Genomic DNA, 16,334 nt, shown 5'->3' on the forward strand with positions numbered 1-16,334 from the left:
TAAAAATACTTCATATTATGCATGCACGTAGTCTAGGAAGTACTAAGTTCAGTGGTATATGAATCTTGGACTACTTATGGAAAATAAGTTTTTTATTCCACATCAAAGTTGTGTGAAATATCCTTAATCTTGTCATCTGTTAAGGACTTTGACAAAGGATTACTCGAAAAGTACACAGTAAAAGTACTTCATATTATTCATGCACGTAGTCTAGGAAGTACTAAGTTCAGCGGTATATGAATCATGGACTACTTATGGAAAATAAGTTTTTTATTCCACATCAAAGTTGGGTGAAATATCCTTGATCTTGTGATCTGTTAAGGACTTTGACAAAGGATTACTGGAAAACTACACAGTAAAAGTACTTGATATTATGCATGCACTTAGTCTTGGAAGTACTAAGTTCAGCAGTATGTGAATAATAGACTACTTATGGAAAATAAGTTTTTTATTCCACATCAAATTTGGGTGAAACATCCTTGATCTTGTGATCTGTTAAGGATTTTGACAAAGGATTACTCAAAAACTACACAGTAAAAATACTTCATATTATGCATGCACGTAGTCTAGGAAGTACTAAGTTCAGCGGTATATGAATCTTGGACTACTTATGGAAAATAAGTTTTTTATTCCACATCAAAGTTGGGTGAAATATCCTTAATCTTGTCATCTGTTAAGGACTTTGACAAAGGATTACTCGAAAAGTACACAGTAAAAATACTTCATATTATGCATGCACGTAGTCTAGGAAGTACTAAGTTCAGTGGTATATGAATCTTGGACTACTTATGGAAAATAAGTTTTTTATTCCACATCAAAGTTGTGTGAAATATCCTTAATCTTGTCATCTGTTAAGGACTTTGACAAAGGATTACTCGAAAAGTACACAGTAAAAGTACTTCATATTATTCATGCACGTAGTCTAGGAAGTACTAAGTTCAGCGGTATATGAATCATGGACTACTTATGGAAAATAAGTTTTTTATTCCACATCAAAGTTGGGTGAAATATCCTTGATCTTGTGATCTGTTAAGGACTTTGACAAAGGATTACTGGAAAACTACACAGTAAAAGTACTTGATATTATGCATGCACTTAGTCTTGGAAGTACTAAGTTCAGCAGTATGTGAATAATAGACTACTTATGGAAAATAAGTTTTTTATTCCACATCAAATTTGGGTGAAACATCCTTGATCTTGTGATCTGTTAAGGATTTTGACAAAGGATTACTCAAAAACTACACAGTAAAAATACTTCATATTATGCATGCACGTAGTCTAGGAAGTACTAAGTTCAGCGGTATATGAATCTTGGACTACTTATGGAAAATAAGTTTTTTATTCCACATCAAAGTTGTGTGAAATATCCTTAATCTTGTCATCTGTTAAGGACTTTGACAAAGGATTACTCGAAAAGTACACAGTAAAAGTACTTCATATTATTCATGCACGTAGTCTAGGAAGTACTAAGTTCAGCGGTATATGAATCATGGACTACTTATGGAAAATAAGTTTTTTATTCCACATCAAAGTTGGGTGAAATATCCTTGATCTTGTGATCTGTTAAGGACTTTGACAAAGGATTACTGGAAAACTACACAGTAAAAGTACTTGATATTATGCATGCACTTAGTCTTGGAAGTACTAAGTTCAGCAGTATGTGAATAATAGACTACTTATGGAAAATAAGTTTTTTATTCCACATCAAATTTGGGTGAAACATCCTTGATCTTGTGATCTGTTAAGGATTTTGACAAAGGATTACTCAAAAACTACACAGTAAAAATACTTCATATTATGCATGCACGTAGTCTAGGAAGTACTAAGTTCAGCGGTATATGAATCTTGGACTACTTATGGAAAATAAGTTTTTTATTCCACATCAAAGTTGTGTGAAATATCCTTAATCTTGTCATCTGTTAAGGACTTTGACAAAGGATTACTCGAAAAGTACACAGTAAAAGTACTTCATATTATTCATGCACGTAGTCTAGGAAGTACTAAGTTCAGCGGTATATGAATCATGGACTACTTATGGAAAATAAGTTTTTTATTCCACATCAAAGTTGGGTGAAATATCCTTGATCTTGTGATCTGTTAAGGACTTTGACAAAGGATTACTGGAAAACTACACAGTAAAAGTACTTGATATTATGCATGCACTTAGTCTTGGAAGTACTAAGTTCAGCAGTATGTGAATAATAGACTACTTATGGAAAATAAGTTTTTTATTCCACATCAAATTTGGGTGAAACATCCTTGATCTTGTGATCTGTTAAGGATTTTGACAAAGGATTACTCAAAAACTACACAGTAAAAATACTTCATATTATGCATGCACGTAGTCTAGGAAGTACTAAGTTCAGCGGTATATGAATCTTGGACTACTTATGGAAAATAAGTTTTTTATTCCACATCAAAGTTGGGTGAAATATCCTTAATCTTGTCATCTGTTAAGGACTTTGACAAAGGATTACTCGAAAAGTACACAGTAAAAATACTTCATATTATGCATGCACGTAGTCTAGGAAGTACTAAGTTCAGTGGTATATGAATCTTGGACTACTTATGGAAAATAAGTTTTTTATTCCACATCAAAGTTGTGTGAAATATCCTTAATCTTGTCATCTGTTAAGGACTTTGACAAAGGATTACTCGAAAAGTACACAGTAGAAGTACTTCATATTATTCATGCACGTAGTCTAGGAAGTACTAAGTTCAGCGGTATATGAATCATGGACTACTTATGGAAAATAAGTTTTTTATTCCACATCAAAGTTGGGTGAAATATCCTTGATCTTGTGATCTGTTAAGGACTTTGACAAAGGATTACTGGAAAACTACACAGTAAAAGTACTTGATATTATGCATGCACTTAGTCTTGGAAGTACTAAGTTCAGCAGTATGTGAATAATAGACTACTTATGGAAAATAAGTTTTTTATTCCACATCAAATTTGGGTGAAACATCCTTGATCTTGTGATCTGTTAAGGATTTTGACAAAGGATTACTCAAAAACTACACAGTAAAAATACTTCATATTATGCATGCACGTAGTCTAGGAAGTACTAAGTTCAGCGGTATATGAATCTTGGACTACTTATGGAAAATAAGTTTTTTATTCCACATCAAAGTTGTGTGAAATATCCTTAATCTTGTCATCTGTTAAGGACTTTGACAAAGGATTACTCGAAAAGTACACAGTAAAAATACTTCATATTATGCATGCACGTAGTCTAGGAAGTACTAAGTTCAGTGGTATATGAATCTTGGACTACTTATGGAAAATAAGTTTTTTATTCCACATCAAAGTTGGGTGAAATATCCTTAATCTTGTCATCTGTTAAGGACTTTGACAAAGGATTACTCGAAAAGTACACAGTAAAAATACTTCATATTATGCATGCACGTAGTCTAGGAAGTACTAAGTTCAGTGGTATATGAATCTTGGACTACTTATGGAAAATAAGTTTTTTATTCCACATCAAAGTTGTGTGAAATATCCTTAATCTTGTCATCTGTTAAGGACTTTGACAAAGGATTACTCGAAAAGTACACAGTAAAAGTACTTCATATTATTCATGCACGTAGTCTAGGAAGTACTAAGTTCAGCGGTATATGAATCATGGACTACTTATGGAAAATAAGTTTTTTATTCCACATCAAAGTTGGGTGAAATATCCTTGATCTTGTGATCTGTTAAGGACTTTGACAAAGGATTACTGGAAAACTACACAGTAAAAGTACTTGATATTATGCATGCACTTAGTCTTGGAAGTACTAAGTTCAGCAGTATGTGAATAATAGACTACTTATGGAAAATAAGTTTTTTATTCCACATCAAATTTGGGTGAAACATCCTTGATCTTGTGATCTGTTAAGGATTTTGACAAAGGATTACTCAAAAACTACACAGTAAAAATACTTCATATTATTCATGCACGTAGTCTAGGAAGTACTAAGTTCAGCGGTATATGAATCTTGGACTACTTATGGAAAATAAGTTTTTTATTCCACATCAAAGTTGGGTGAAATATCCTTAATCTTGTCATCTGTTAAGGACTTTGACAAAGGATTACTCGAAAAGTACACAGTAAAAGTACTTCATATTATGCATGCACGTAGTCTAGGAAGTACTTAGTTCAGCAGTATATGAATCATGGACTACTTATGGAAAATAAGTTTTTTATTCCACATCAAAGTTGGGTGAAATATCCTTGATCTTGTGATCTGTTAAGGACTTTGACAAAGGATTACTCGAAAAGTACACAGTAAAAGTACTTCATATTATGCATGCACGTAGTCTAGGAAGTACTTAGTTCAGCAGTATATGAATCATGGACTACTTATGGAAAATAAGTTTTTTATTCCACATCAAAGTTGGGTGAAATATCCTTGATCTTGTGATCTGTTAAGGACTTTGACAAAGGATTACTCGAAAAGTACACAGTAAAAATACTTCATATTATGCATGCACGTAGTCTAGGAAGTACTTAGTTCAGCGGTATATGAATCTTGGACTACTTATGGAAAATAAGTTTTTTATTCCACATCAAAGTTGGGTGAAATATCCTTAATCTTGTCATCTGTTAAGGACTTTGACAAAGGATTACTCGAAAAGTACACAGTAAAAGTACTTCATATTATGCATGCACGTAGTCTAGGAAGTACTAAGTTCAGCGGTATATGAATCATGGACTACTTATGGAAAATAAGTTTTTTATTCCACATCAAAGTTGGGTGAAATATCCTTGATCTTGTGATCTGTTAAGGACTTTGACAAAGGATTACTCAAAAACTACACAGTAAAAATACTTCATATTATGCATGCACGTAGTCTAGGAAGTACTTAGTTCAGCGGTATATGAATCTTGGACTACTTATGGAAAATACGTTTTTTATTCCACATCAAAGTTGGGTGAAATATCCTTAATCTTATCCTCTGTTAAGGATTTTGACAAAGGATTACTGGAAAACTACACAGTAAAAATACTTCATATTATGCATGCACGTAGTCTAGGAAGTACTTAGTTCAGCGGTATATGAATCATGGACTACTTATGGAAAATAAGTTTTTATTCTACGTCAAAGTTGGGCAAAATATCCTTCAACTTGTCCTCTGCAGTCTGACCCACAGTCACTACCAGCAGCTCTTTGGAGCCGTTTCATTACGATTACCGCAAGTGTTAGTAGATTCGCGCATTAGAAAAAAACGTGCCGCTGATTTGACCAAGCAAAAGAGAACCACGGCTGGCTTGACCGCAGTGCATAACATGACAAACAGCGGAATTATAGCTTTCCGACAAGACCAACCACTTGTCGGTAGTCCAATGTTTTCACAGCGGAAAAAAAAGATAAAGTTACACTTAAATGATGTATAACAGAGCTTTCATACAGCTCTGCAAACACAATACTCTTGGATGGATTACTTGTGAATGCAGGCTCGCACAGAAATGCCACGCATATCACATGAAAGCGCAGGAGCAGAGCTTTCTAGTGATACCACACATCATTGTGCTGTCATCCCATCATGCTATAAATCCAGATAATTGTCTACAAATAAAAACCTGACGAATTTCTTTACAATCCATTATACAGATCTTGTTATCAGTCACTTCATATAGTGAGGAATATCGTATCTTACCACGTCTTAGGCTTGCGTGTGTTTCTCCCTGTCTATCCACATTTGTAGTCCAGCTTTCAAGATGCAAATATCTCCATATTGTCCAGTTGACACTTCATCAAACTTTGTATGACAAGACCAGCCACTTCACCTTTGTGCACCCAGACAACACCCAGTAGCCTAATTATGCATGCATGACAGGGCCGTAGTCACCATATACATTGAGGGGGACATGCTCCCCCGCCAATGCCCAAAATGTCCCCCCAATATATAACTGAAACTGAAAAACAAATATTATCTTGGAGGACATCATTGCACTTGGTTGACTATTTTTCTACTATCTTAGATGTAAATATTGCATGTTTCTTTCAGATAAAACACATTTTTGACTTAAATGAGACGTAAATGAGTCAATGGAATTTCTTGCAATAATGAAAAAATACTGTCAATTATGTCCGCCTGGCACAAACCACATGTTTTGGACAACTGTGAAGTGACAGAATGTCCCAGCATCATGGTTCTTATATTGCCAGATTCCAGAGTCTCCCCTCTTCATATATGGCAGAATATGTCTTCTTCCAGCTTGCTATGGTGAGATACTTGTAAAAATGTAAGAATTTAGTCACACGGATTTGTTTTTTTTTCATTGATAAAATTAATTAATTAATTAATTAATTATATTAATTCATTAAAAATTAATATAAAATACAGGCACATAGAAGGACATGAAATGATGGCAAATCTGGATAGCCCACAATGTCCTGAAAAAAACAAGATATAGCATGTGTATGTAGCCTTTATAATGACAGTGGTATGAGCTTAAAAGTAAAGGCAGTAAAAATACCCCAAAAACACCTAGGGCCCATAGGGTTAAAAGCAAACTTAAATAAAGAAAACTCACATTTTGATGTTTTTTATGATTTTCCTTTGATATATACGGTCTTGATCTTGTCTTGGTCTCGACCTCTAAATGTCTTGGTCTTGTCTCGGTCTCGGCACTCTCTGGTCTCGGTAATGTCTCGGTCTCGGTTGGTGCGGTCTTGACTACAACACTAAATACTTGTCCTCAGAAGCCCTCTGAGCTGTATTTGGATGTTGGCTCTGCTCTGTCCTAACACCTTACCCAATAACCCCTGCAGACCACCCAACCATGGGGGTGGATCATGGCCAATTGGCAATACCAGCCTGAGAGATGCTCAGTAGCATCTGGTGCTGCCACCACCATGAACACCTGAACAGTCAACACTAATACACAATCACAGCGAGGAATATACTATGCCATTTTTCATAGTTTTTAGAATGACACTGGTAAACATGGTCAAGTATATGTGTTTTTTCATAAAAGAGAAATAAATGGGATAACACAAGTTTAGGAAATAAGGCCCTCAAAGACAGAAATACACACACAAACACACACATACACTGGCACATAAGGCACTAGATCAGGGCCTTGTATCAATCATGCCTCTATCCTCTGTGTTGGTAACCCCCTCCCCGGTGTCCTGTTGTCCTTCAGAGTGCACAGTGTCGTCTCGTCCCCTCTACCCTTCAGAAGTGTACTAGCCCTTAAAGTGCAGAGGAAAGTTCTCTTATGTTTAGTGCAAATCAGCTGAAAGCTCCATTCCTCTCCACTATTTCACAAGACTTCAGTAGACATTTAAATGCAAATGAAAAGCAGGCAATTTATTATCCCATATACAGGTTGATCACTTCCTTCACACAATAATGTTTTATTCAGAGCTCACAACCAACCTTGTGAGCTGTGTTAGCGTTTTATGGCTAATCAGGCCTTATAGAGGCATACATGTCTATCATTATGGCTGTGTGTATATCAGGTGAGAGGGTTACTGCTAGCGACCGTATACTGCTGCTGTCCTCACTGTTTCATAAACCTCTGGGTCATATCCTTTTATGTATGTTCATAATGCCTGCCTGCTGCGTGTGTGTGAGTGTGTGTGTGTGTGTGTGTGTGTGTGTGTGTGTGTGTGTGTGTGTATGTGTGTGCACTTTCAGGAAAGGCACAGTGGTAAATGCAACAGTGTTGGTGTTTATTGCTGGCTCACTCATGGGCTTCAGCAGGATTTGTGGTTCACCTGAGATGGTCATCATTGGCCGCTTCATCACAGGAATCCACTCAGGTACACACACACACACACACACACACACACTTATATACACACTTCTACATCCATTGCGCACTGAGTTGCACTCATTTAATGCTGTTTGTGTGGGGCATGCACACTATGAGGCCAAATGTATGCGGACATCCTTTATCCAGTTCAGGGAAGGCTGTTTTTAGTTTCAGCATAGTGATGTCCATGTGCAAGAAGCCAGTTCCATTAAAAAAATAAATAATAAATAATAATAATCAATTTTGAAATTGTAAAAATACTCTTACCCAGACTTCCCTTCCCAGGTTCCATGTCAGATTTGTAACCTTTTTTTATCCCACTTACGTTTCCAGGACAGCATACAACAATCCCATTTTGTTATTGTTGTTTGGTAACATTCAGGATGACATGCTTTATTTCAGTGTCCATATACTTTTGTCTATGTAGTGTCTGTCTCGCATATGGTTTTTTACATAACAGTTATACTATCGTGTTGAATTATACCATGAAGTCTTTATAAAACATTTATTTTAAATCAGTGCATTGTTACAAAGATATTCTTCTTTGGGTTTTTTTTGTTTTGTTTTTTTACTGCAGGCATCTCTCTAAGTGTGGTGCCAATGTACCTGGGCGAGATAGCACCTAAGAATCTGCGAGGCTTCCTGGGTCTTGTCCCAAGTATCTTTATTGGCACTGGAGTCTTCGCTGCCCAAATCCTCGGCCTACATGAGCTTTTAGGAAAGGTAGTCAACTGCTTTATACCACCCAGTGTTGATGTGAACATGTGGTCATGGTGGCTCAACAGTAGCTCATGAATTCTTCACTTGCAACAGTCATTACTTAAAAGTAAAAAAAGAAATGTGTTTAACACTAGCTATTATTGAAGCAGACAAGGTAACGTGACTGAATAACGATACTGAGGGGTGAATTAAGACTTTCCCCGAGGCTTAAAGTGTCCCTAACATTGGTGTGCTTAGTGTTACAAGCTAAGAGCCTGAAAAAGCACATCTTGGACTTAATTTGACCAGAGCCTGACCCGAGGTGTCCTGAAATGGCTACGATTCATTAGAATGTATTAAGTATGTATAAACATCCGATGCAGTGTTTAGCTATACAGTAAATATGTAAACTAGAATTACTGCCTTGTGGTTGTATGCCTCTATGAACCAGTCAAGTTGCAGTTACAGTTTCATTTGGAGTCATGACAGCTGACAATGCGTCAAATGTTGCTGCATGGAAGCTGCATATTCTAAAACATTGGTGCTTCACTCACATCTTTCACCCGGCAGCACACAAGATCTATACAATCACCACAGTTTCAAGGTGGGCATCCAAGATCAATATCATCAGTTTAGTATCTGACCAAATGTCTCCACCTTGACCTTATGGATATAAAATTTCATCACTTCATCACCATTTTCTATAAGACATTTGTGTAAAATGTTGTTGTAATTAGTGTATGAATTCTTGAGTTCTTGAATTCTCGACCAAAAGTGTGTTTTGTGAGGTCATAGTGACTTTGTCCTCTGACCTAAAATTCTAATCAGTTCATCCTTGCGTACAAGAGTCAATCAGTGCCAAGTTTGACATAATTCCCTTAAGGCCTTCTTGAGACATTGTGTTCACAAGAATGAGACAGAAAGAAGAAAATTGACATTGACCTTTGACCTTTTACCACCAAAATCTAATTACTTCATCCTTGAGTCTAAGTGAACATTTGAGCCAAATTTGAAGACGTTCCCTCAAGGCATTCTTGAGATATCATGTTGAAGAGAATGAAATGAACGCAAGGTCACAGAGACCTTGACCTTGGACCTTTGACCACCCAAATCTAGTCTGTTCATCACTGAGTCCAAGTGGACATTGTGCCAAATTTGAAGATATTCTCTCAAGGTGTTCTTGAGATATTGTGTTCACGAGAATGCGACAGACAACCCAAAATTATGGTGCCTCCTGCCATGGCTATTATCAACATGATATCCATCATATAACTTTTGTATCAGCGACTAGGAGGTATAGTTTTTTTTTCTTGTTGATTTCTTATCAAATGGCAGTATTACTGTCATTACATCAGTAAGCACTTACCTTCTATGGCTCACATTTACCAGATGAGAGTAACATTCTCAGCATGTGTGTAAGTATAACTGCCCTGTAACTGTTACAGGAGGAGCACTGGCCCCTCTTTCTGTCAGTGATAGTGGTACCAACTTTTATCCAGTTGATGATGTTGCCATGGTTCCCAGAGAGTCCCAGGTACCTGCTGATTGAGAAGCACAACGTCCATGCCACCATCACAGGTTAGTGTTGTGGAAGTGCTGCACATTAGCCATGGGACGCTTTACAGAATAAAGAGAAAAGGCAAAAGGACCAATTACATTAGAGTAATTGTGTGTAACTGTCCCAATAAAAAGAATTATTGTTTTACCACAATGTAGTTATAAAATCATTTTGAGAAATTGTTTTATTGCATCATAACAATTTGGAACTTTGGCTACTTTCACAGAGGTATTACTGCTGGAAGATGTCATCACTATAACAATAATTGTTAATAATTGTCCAAGCTATAAATTCTGTGGCAGAGTAGCAGCATGTACATACAGAACATGATAGGACCAAAAATTAACCATTGTGGCATCCCATCAGTGATGGAAGAAGGACCATGATCATTTACTTAAATAAAATTACCAATACCACAATAAAGAAATACTTGGTCACAAGTTAAAGTCCTGCATTCAAAATCTTACCTCTTAAAAGTACATTATTAGTATCAAAATATACTTAAGTACCAAAAGTAAAGGTAATCATAATGCAGACTAACCCATTTCAGAATAATGTATATTATAATTATGATTATTGATGCATTCATGAATTGAGCACTTTAATGTTGCAGCTGGTAAAAGTGGAGCTAATTTTTTTTTTTTTTAAAGATATTTTTTATGGGCATTTTTTGCCTTTAATTGATAGGATAGTGAAGTGCGAAAGGGGGAGAGAGAGAGGGAGAGACATGCAGCAAAGGGCCACAGGCTGGAGTTGAACCTGGGCTGCTGCGGCAACAGCCTTGTACATGGGGCGCCTGCTCTACCACTAAGCCACAGATGCCCCAAAGTGGAGTTAATTTTGATTACCGTATACACTGCTTGGTAGTTTAATCTGTGATAATAATTAGAATGTGTTAGTTATATTTTGTATTAATATTTTGAATCTGTAAAGTAACTAGTAATAAAGGTTATGACATAAATGTAGTGAAGTAAAAATACAATATTTTCCGCTGAAATACAATGGAGTAGAAGAATAAATAAGTATACTGTAAAATGGAAATACTCAGGTAAAGGACAAATACCTCAAAATGTCCTAGTAAAGTACTTCAGTAAATATACTTAGTTACATTTCATCATGTCAACACACATTAGAGGTCCTAATGACTGTCAGACAGACTGACTGACATCACCATGGGCAGGGCAATATTCTGTACCCACATTTCTGTTATGTGGTTAGTCCATTATCTTGTCTGTCTTTCCAGGTAAAATATGTAAGCTGGTGTCACTATAATGACTTATTTTTCAGGTGTGTCTTTCCTTGATGCGTGCTGTGACAATGCTGCTTGTTGTCCCCTGTCTCCCAGCCCTGAAGTGGTACAGAGCCAAGTGTAACATCCAGGCTGAGATTGAAGAGATGCAAGAGGAGCAGCGCTCCCTGTCCTCAATGGAGACACTGTCAGTATGGAAACTGTTGCTGGATGGTACAGTCCGCTGGCAAGTGCTGAGCGTAGTCGTCATCAACATCGGCATGCAACTGTCTGGCATCGATGCTGTAAGGATTTTTTGAAAGCTGAATAATATATACATAGAAGAAGAAGGGGTCAGCATGCTGCACTGTCTGCCACAATGTGTTCTTCGATGCTACTAAAAACTCTTTATCCAAATTTTCAACACAGTTAAAAGTGCTCCCCCAAAAGCAAATTTTCTCAAACTCTATAGATTTCCAAGTGCACACCAGTATGAACATGTTTGCCCAATAATAATAATTAGTTTATTTGTATAGCACCTTTCAAAACATAGTTATATGTTTATAAGAAGATTTCAAGTCATTCTAAGCAAAAAGCTAAAGTCCAAGTTAATTCACGAGTCATTGGTGTCAAATTGGAAGTCTTTCTTGATTTTGTCATGCCATGTTAAGATTTATCACTTGTGTCCGACGCGGCTTTAAGTAACAGAGTAACGTGACTGAATCTGCACTGACCAGTGTTGAGCTTGTTACTCTAAAAATGTAAAGTTTTACTCACTACTGGTTATCCCTGCCAACAGTAATTCGCTACACTACTCGTTATATTACTTTTATGTTACACTCCATAAAATTCGTTGTTGTCTCCCCAAAATTCAGATGTGTGTTGTGTGTGGATGTCACAGTAATAGCCTGTGAGTGTAGCTAAGGCTAGATTCTGTGCAAATTATTATTATTATTATTTTATTTTATTTTTTTACCTGGGTTCTTCAGTTGCCTTTGACCGGTATTTTCCCAAGGATCTGCCTGAAAGACAGAAAGTCACTCATGGAGCAACATTTCATCCACCAAATATCGAGCCACAAGCTTCATGACTTCTTTAACCTGCAGCTCTCCATGAGTAAAATCCAGTTTTGGTTGTTTAGCCATTATAGCGATACAGCAGACATCCGCAGCCGAGTAGGGCTCACCTTTGGTGGGGTGTATTTCCTGGAGATTCACACTGTTGTGCTGTTGGTAATAGTAGGTATTTCAGATAGGAGGTTTTTACTACTTGTTTTTTGCAGTGGAAAGAGTTTGAGTTCTACTGCTTGCATCAACAGTGTTTTTGTCATCTTTCCTCCTGACAGTCAGGTCAAGTCAAAGTAATGGGAATATTTTCAGCCACTAAGATAAGTGTTTCCACCTTTCAAACTAGCTTGCGGCTTTGTGACATGTTTGCGCAGTGTGATGATGAGTGTGTTGATGTGATGTTGTATTTAAAGTCAGTTGTGAGTGAGGTGATAACAAAAGTACTGTTGTGACAAGTTGTTTGGTTTTGGGTAACTGTAATATTATTACTGAAATTAAATTAGTAATTAGTTACACTACTCATTACTGGAAAAAGTAATATTACTAGTGTATCACTGACACTGACCACAACTCTGTCAAAACAGCTATTAATGTTACATGTGACCTGTAATCAATACCAGTTGTACCCAAGTCAAACATAGCCAGACTTATCTCCACACCAAGGTGAAGGTCTGGAATCACTGATTATCTTTCTCCTATAGGGGAAAAATCCTCTGGCTTGTTTATGTTTCTTTAAACCAATCACTTTCCACTTGGGTGGCACCAAGCTGAGGATGCAGCGACTTTGCCCTTGCAAAATAGTGTTAGGGGTGAACTTGTTTTGGTGGAATATTTGCATGCTGGAAGGCAAGCACTGTCATTAAAATTGCTCAGTGTAAGATAATGCCAAGGAAACATTAACAGTCATATGCCAACTGTGTCATTCAACTTTTAGTGATAAAAAAGACAAACATAATTTGATAATTGGTGCCCTAGAGGTGAGGCCTGACTATACTTAAGCTCTGGAGTCACTGTACCTGTTAAAACTACAGATGATTTGCTGGCTGTAGCTGGCTCTAGCAGAACATTATTATGATGATATCATAGAAGCTCATGTGAAGTGGAACAGACCAGTACATTTGTGAAGTCAGTGTCAGTGTTGCATGCTGCTGCCAGGGCAAAAGATGTGGCAAATCAGCTCCAACTGGTCTTGTCACAAAACAGATCAATATGCTGTGAGATAAAGTCTGGACTTTTCCAAGGTGCACTCACAAGTTGTTTTATTCGTTGTAGATCTTTACAACAATGTACAGAAAGAACAAAGCAGGCATGCCTCACTGCACGATCCAAATGTTTATCAAAATTTGCCATTTTTAGTGTGTTAGTTGTTAGCTCGGGGGTTGTTGTTGTTTCTTGTACCAAAGGGGATTTGGTAAGACGCAGATAGCGGAAAGAAGGGAGAATGCCATCCAAAATCAACAAACCAATGGCAGGTTTATAGCCACAGTCTATATTCGGTTAGTCAAGCCGGTATTTCCCCAAAAAGGGGCACAACATTGGTGTTGTCTTGAGGGCATTCCAAGGTTTAGCAGGTGTTTGCTTTAAAACAGTATCAACAAACATATTCTATCTCTATATCCCCTCTTTGTGCTTGCTTACCATCAGCTGTTGGTTGCCAAATGGTGTCTGCTAAATGGAGTCTCTAGGCTACAGTGATGAGCAGCACAAACTCCTGATGAAACAGCATGAGATGCTTTTAGTCTCTTTTCCCTTCCACTCTGTCTCTCTCACATTCCAGTCGTTCTCTATTTGCTTTTTCATTGCCTTTGTCCGCCTCGACCACTCCCCCTGGTTCTACAGCTCCCTCGTCTGATTGATCCAGCTTATTAGACAAAGACACTGAGATGAAAGTAGGCCTAAATGATCCCTCATCGTTTTATAAGCCTTGCGTGGTCTCGTGAATAAAGCTAAAAAGCTGGTGTCATCATTTTTCTGTCAATGCGATTAGCCAAATTCCCCTCCTGAATTTTGCCCCAGAGATACATTAATTATTCAAATGATTACGGGGGCGCCCGGGCCAGAAAGAGCTCACTGTAAGCACTGGAGCTGAACTCATTAGCACGCCCTTCTCCAAGCTGTATTTTTAAATGCTAATTAGCTCTGCCTAAACAAAGTGAAGCAGTGCTGAAACATGCATATACTGAGAGCAGCACTCAGAATGAGGAGGATGGTCATACGGGTGGTGGTAATGATGATGTAATACTAGAAGAGAAGGATAATATATGACCATATAATGCAGTTGATTTAAAGTAAAATTAATCAATCAGTATTTATCAATGACAGTGATCATGACCATGGTGGTGAAGATGATGATGATGATGATGATCATCATCATCATCATGATCATGGTCATGATGATTGTGCTGATCATGGTGATGATGATGATGGTGGTGATCGTGGTGATGATGATGATCATGGTGATGAAGATGATGATGAGGACGATAATGATTGTGGTGATCCTGGTGATGATGATGATGTTGATGATCATGGTGATGATCGTGATCATGGTAATGAAGATGATGATGAGATAATAATGAGGATGAATATGGTGATGATGGTGATTATGATCCTGGTGATTATGGTGATGATCATGTCACGGTGATAATCAAGATTATGATGAAAATGATGATAATGACTGTGATGATGATAGTAGGCGTGACCATTAATTGTAGTTATTGACTGCATTTCTGCAGTAACTTAACTTATTGCTGTGTTAACTCAACTGACGTTAGAGTTAGCACTTGTTGCTTTAGGAGTCGCTATTACTCTTGTGCAAGCTGCAGCCTGCATTTTACATCATCAACTACAACGCAGTCCGTGATTGGCTGTTGCCAGCCACAGTTTTTATTAGCCCAGATTGGATTTTAATTTCTGGACCGTTTTTGGGGCAGCACTGAGTCCAGACTGATACAGAGAGCAAAACAGGATGTTGAGCTCAGATGGTCTCACCAGGCTAGCAGAATATAGGACAGGTAGATGTTTTCTTCAAACATCGTGACTTTATTCTCACTAAATTACAATTTAACTTTATTCATGACTTCTCAGATAACACATATATGTGGGACATTGTTAATGTGCAGACAGTTCTGAACATGAGCAGGGATATAACTTGATCTACAGGGGAATGATTATTTGAAAGCAATACAGAATCCTTGAGAGCCTTAATGCATTACATTCTTTTATATTTTGAATTGTCACATGCTGCCTGAATTTTGTGTTTTACTTTACATATATAAAGGCATTTCCACCAAGATTGTACAAAACTTCATCAGAATGCAGGAAATTAGGTGTTTGATGCTCATAATGTCCTGGGGAGGGATCCACAGAAACCCTATTTAATGTGTGTCCCCACCAATGTTAAAATCACACCTGTTCCCTTGTTATTAGTGATCATAATAATTACTATAATTAAATGATGATGACGATGATGATGACAGAATAAAGGTGGGAATGAAAGCGATTGTGGTGATCATGGTTAAGATAAGGATAAGGATGAAGATGGCAGTGACTGAGTTGATGGTGATTGTATTTGCTGATGATGCTGACAAACAGGATCACAATGGCGATGATTATGATGAGGATGATAATAATGGAAATGTGATGACGATGATAACAGTGATGATGAAAAACAATATTTGTGATTATGTTGCTGTTGATGATGATGATGGTGATGATAGTAATTGCAACTGTGATGTGGCAGATGCTTGAGGTGATCTTTAGTCCTAAGTGCATGTGACAGTTGGCGAGCCTTGGCACAGTTCCTGACAAACCATTGTGTGTGTGTGTGTGTGTGTGTGTGTGCTTATCTACCTGCTCCTCTAACCATCACCGTCTGCTGTCTCCAGTTAATACACCTCCTGTCCTGTCCTGCTCCCCCTGAAGCTTCACATTGAGTTGAATTGAATGTGAGCAAATGTCTCTCTCTCTGTGGCGATGCTATGCCACCTGTCTTGCCCTGAAGTACTAAATGTCTGCCTCCTCATTAACAT

The 16,334-nt window shown here is 37.4% G+C and overlaps 1 protein-coding gene across 1 annotated transcript in view; it reads left to right on the forward strand.

Annotated features, from left to right (window-relative positions):
• slc2a15a (solute carrier family 2 member 15a) overlaps positions 1-16,334 on the forward strand; it is a 68,682-nt gene that overhangs the window by 22,610 nt on the left and 29,738 nt on the right. The window contains exons 4-7 of the mRNA XM_033612617.2: positions 7,637-7,761; positions 8,332-8,477; positions 9,899-10,031; positions 11,357-11,544. Of these exons, the coding sequence (XP_033468508.1) occupies positions 7,637-7,761; positions 8,332-8,477; positions 9,899-10,031; positions 11,357-11,544 (592 nt within the window). The remainder of the gene's footprint in view (positions 1-7,636; positions 7,762-8,331; positions 8,478-9,898; positions 10,032-11,356; positions 11,545-16,334) is intronic.

This window comes from Epinephelus lanceolatus, chromosome 17 (assembly GCF_041903045.1).
Source record: "Epinephelus lanceolatus isolate andai-2023 chromosome 17, ASM4190304v1, whole genome shotgun sequence".
In the NCBI taxonomy this organism is placed as follows: domain Eukaryota; kingdom Metazoa; phylum Chordata; class Actinopteri; order Perciformes; family Serranidae; genus Epinephelus; species Epinephelus lanceolatus.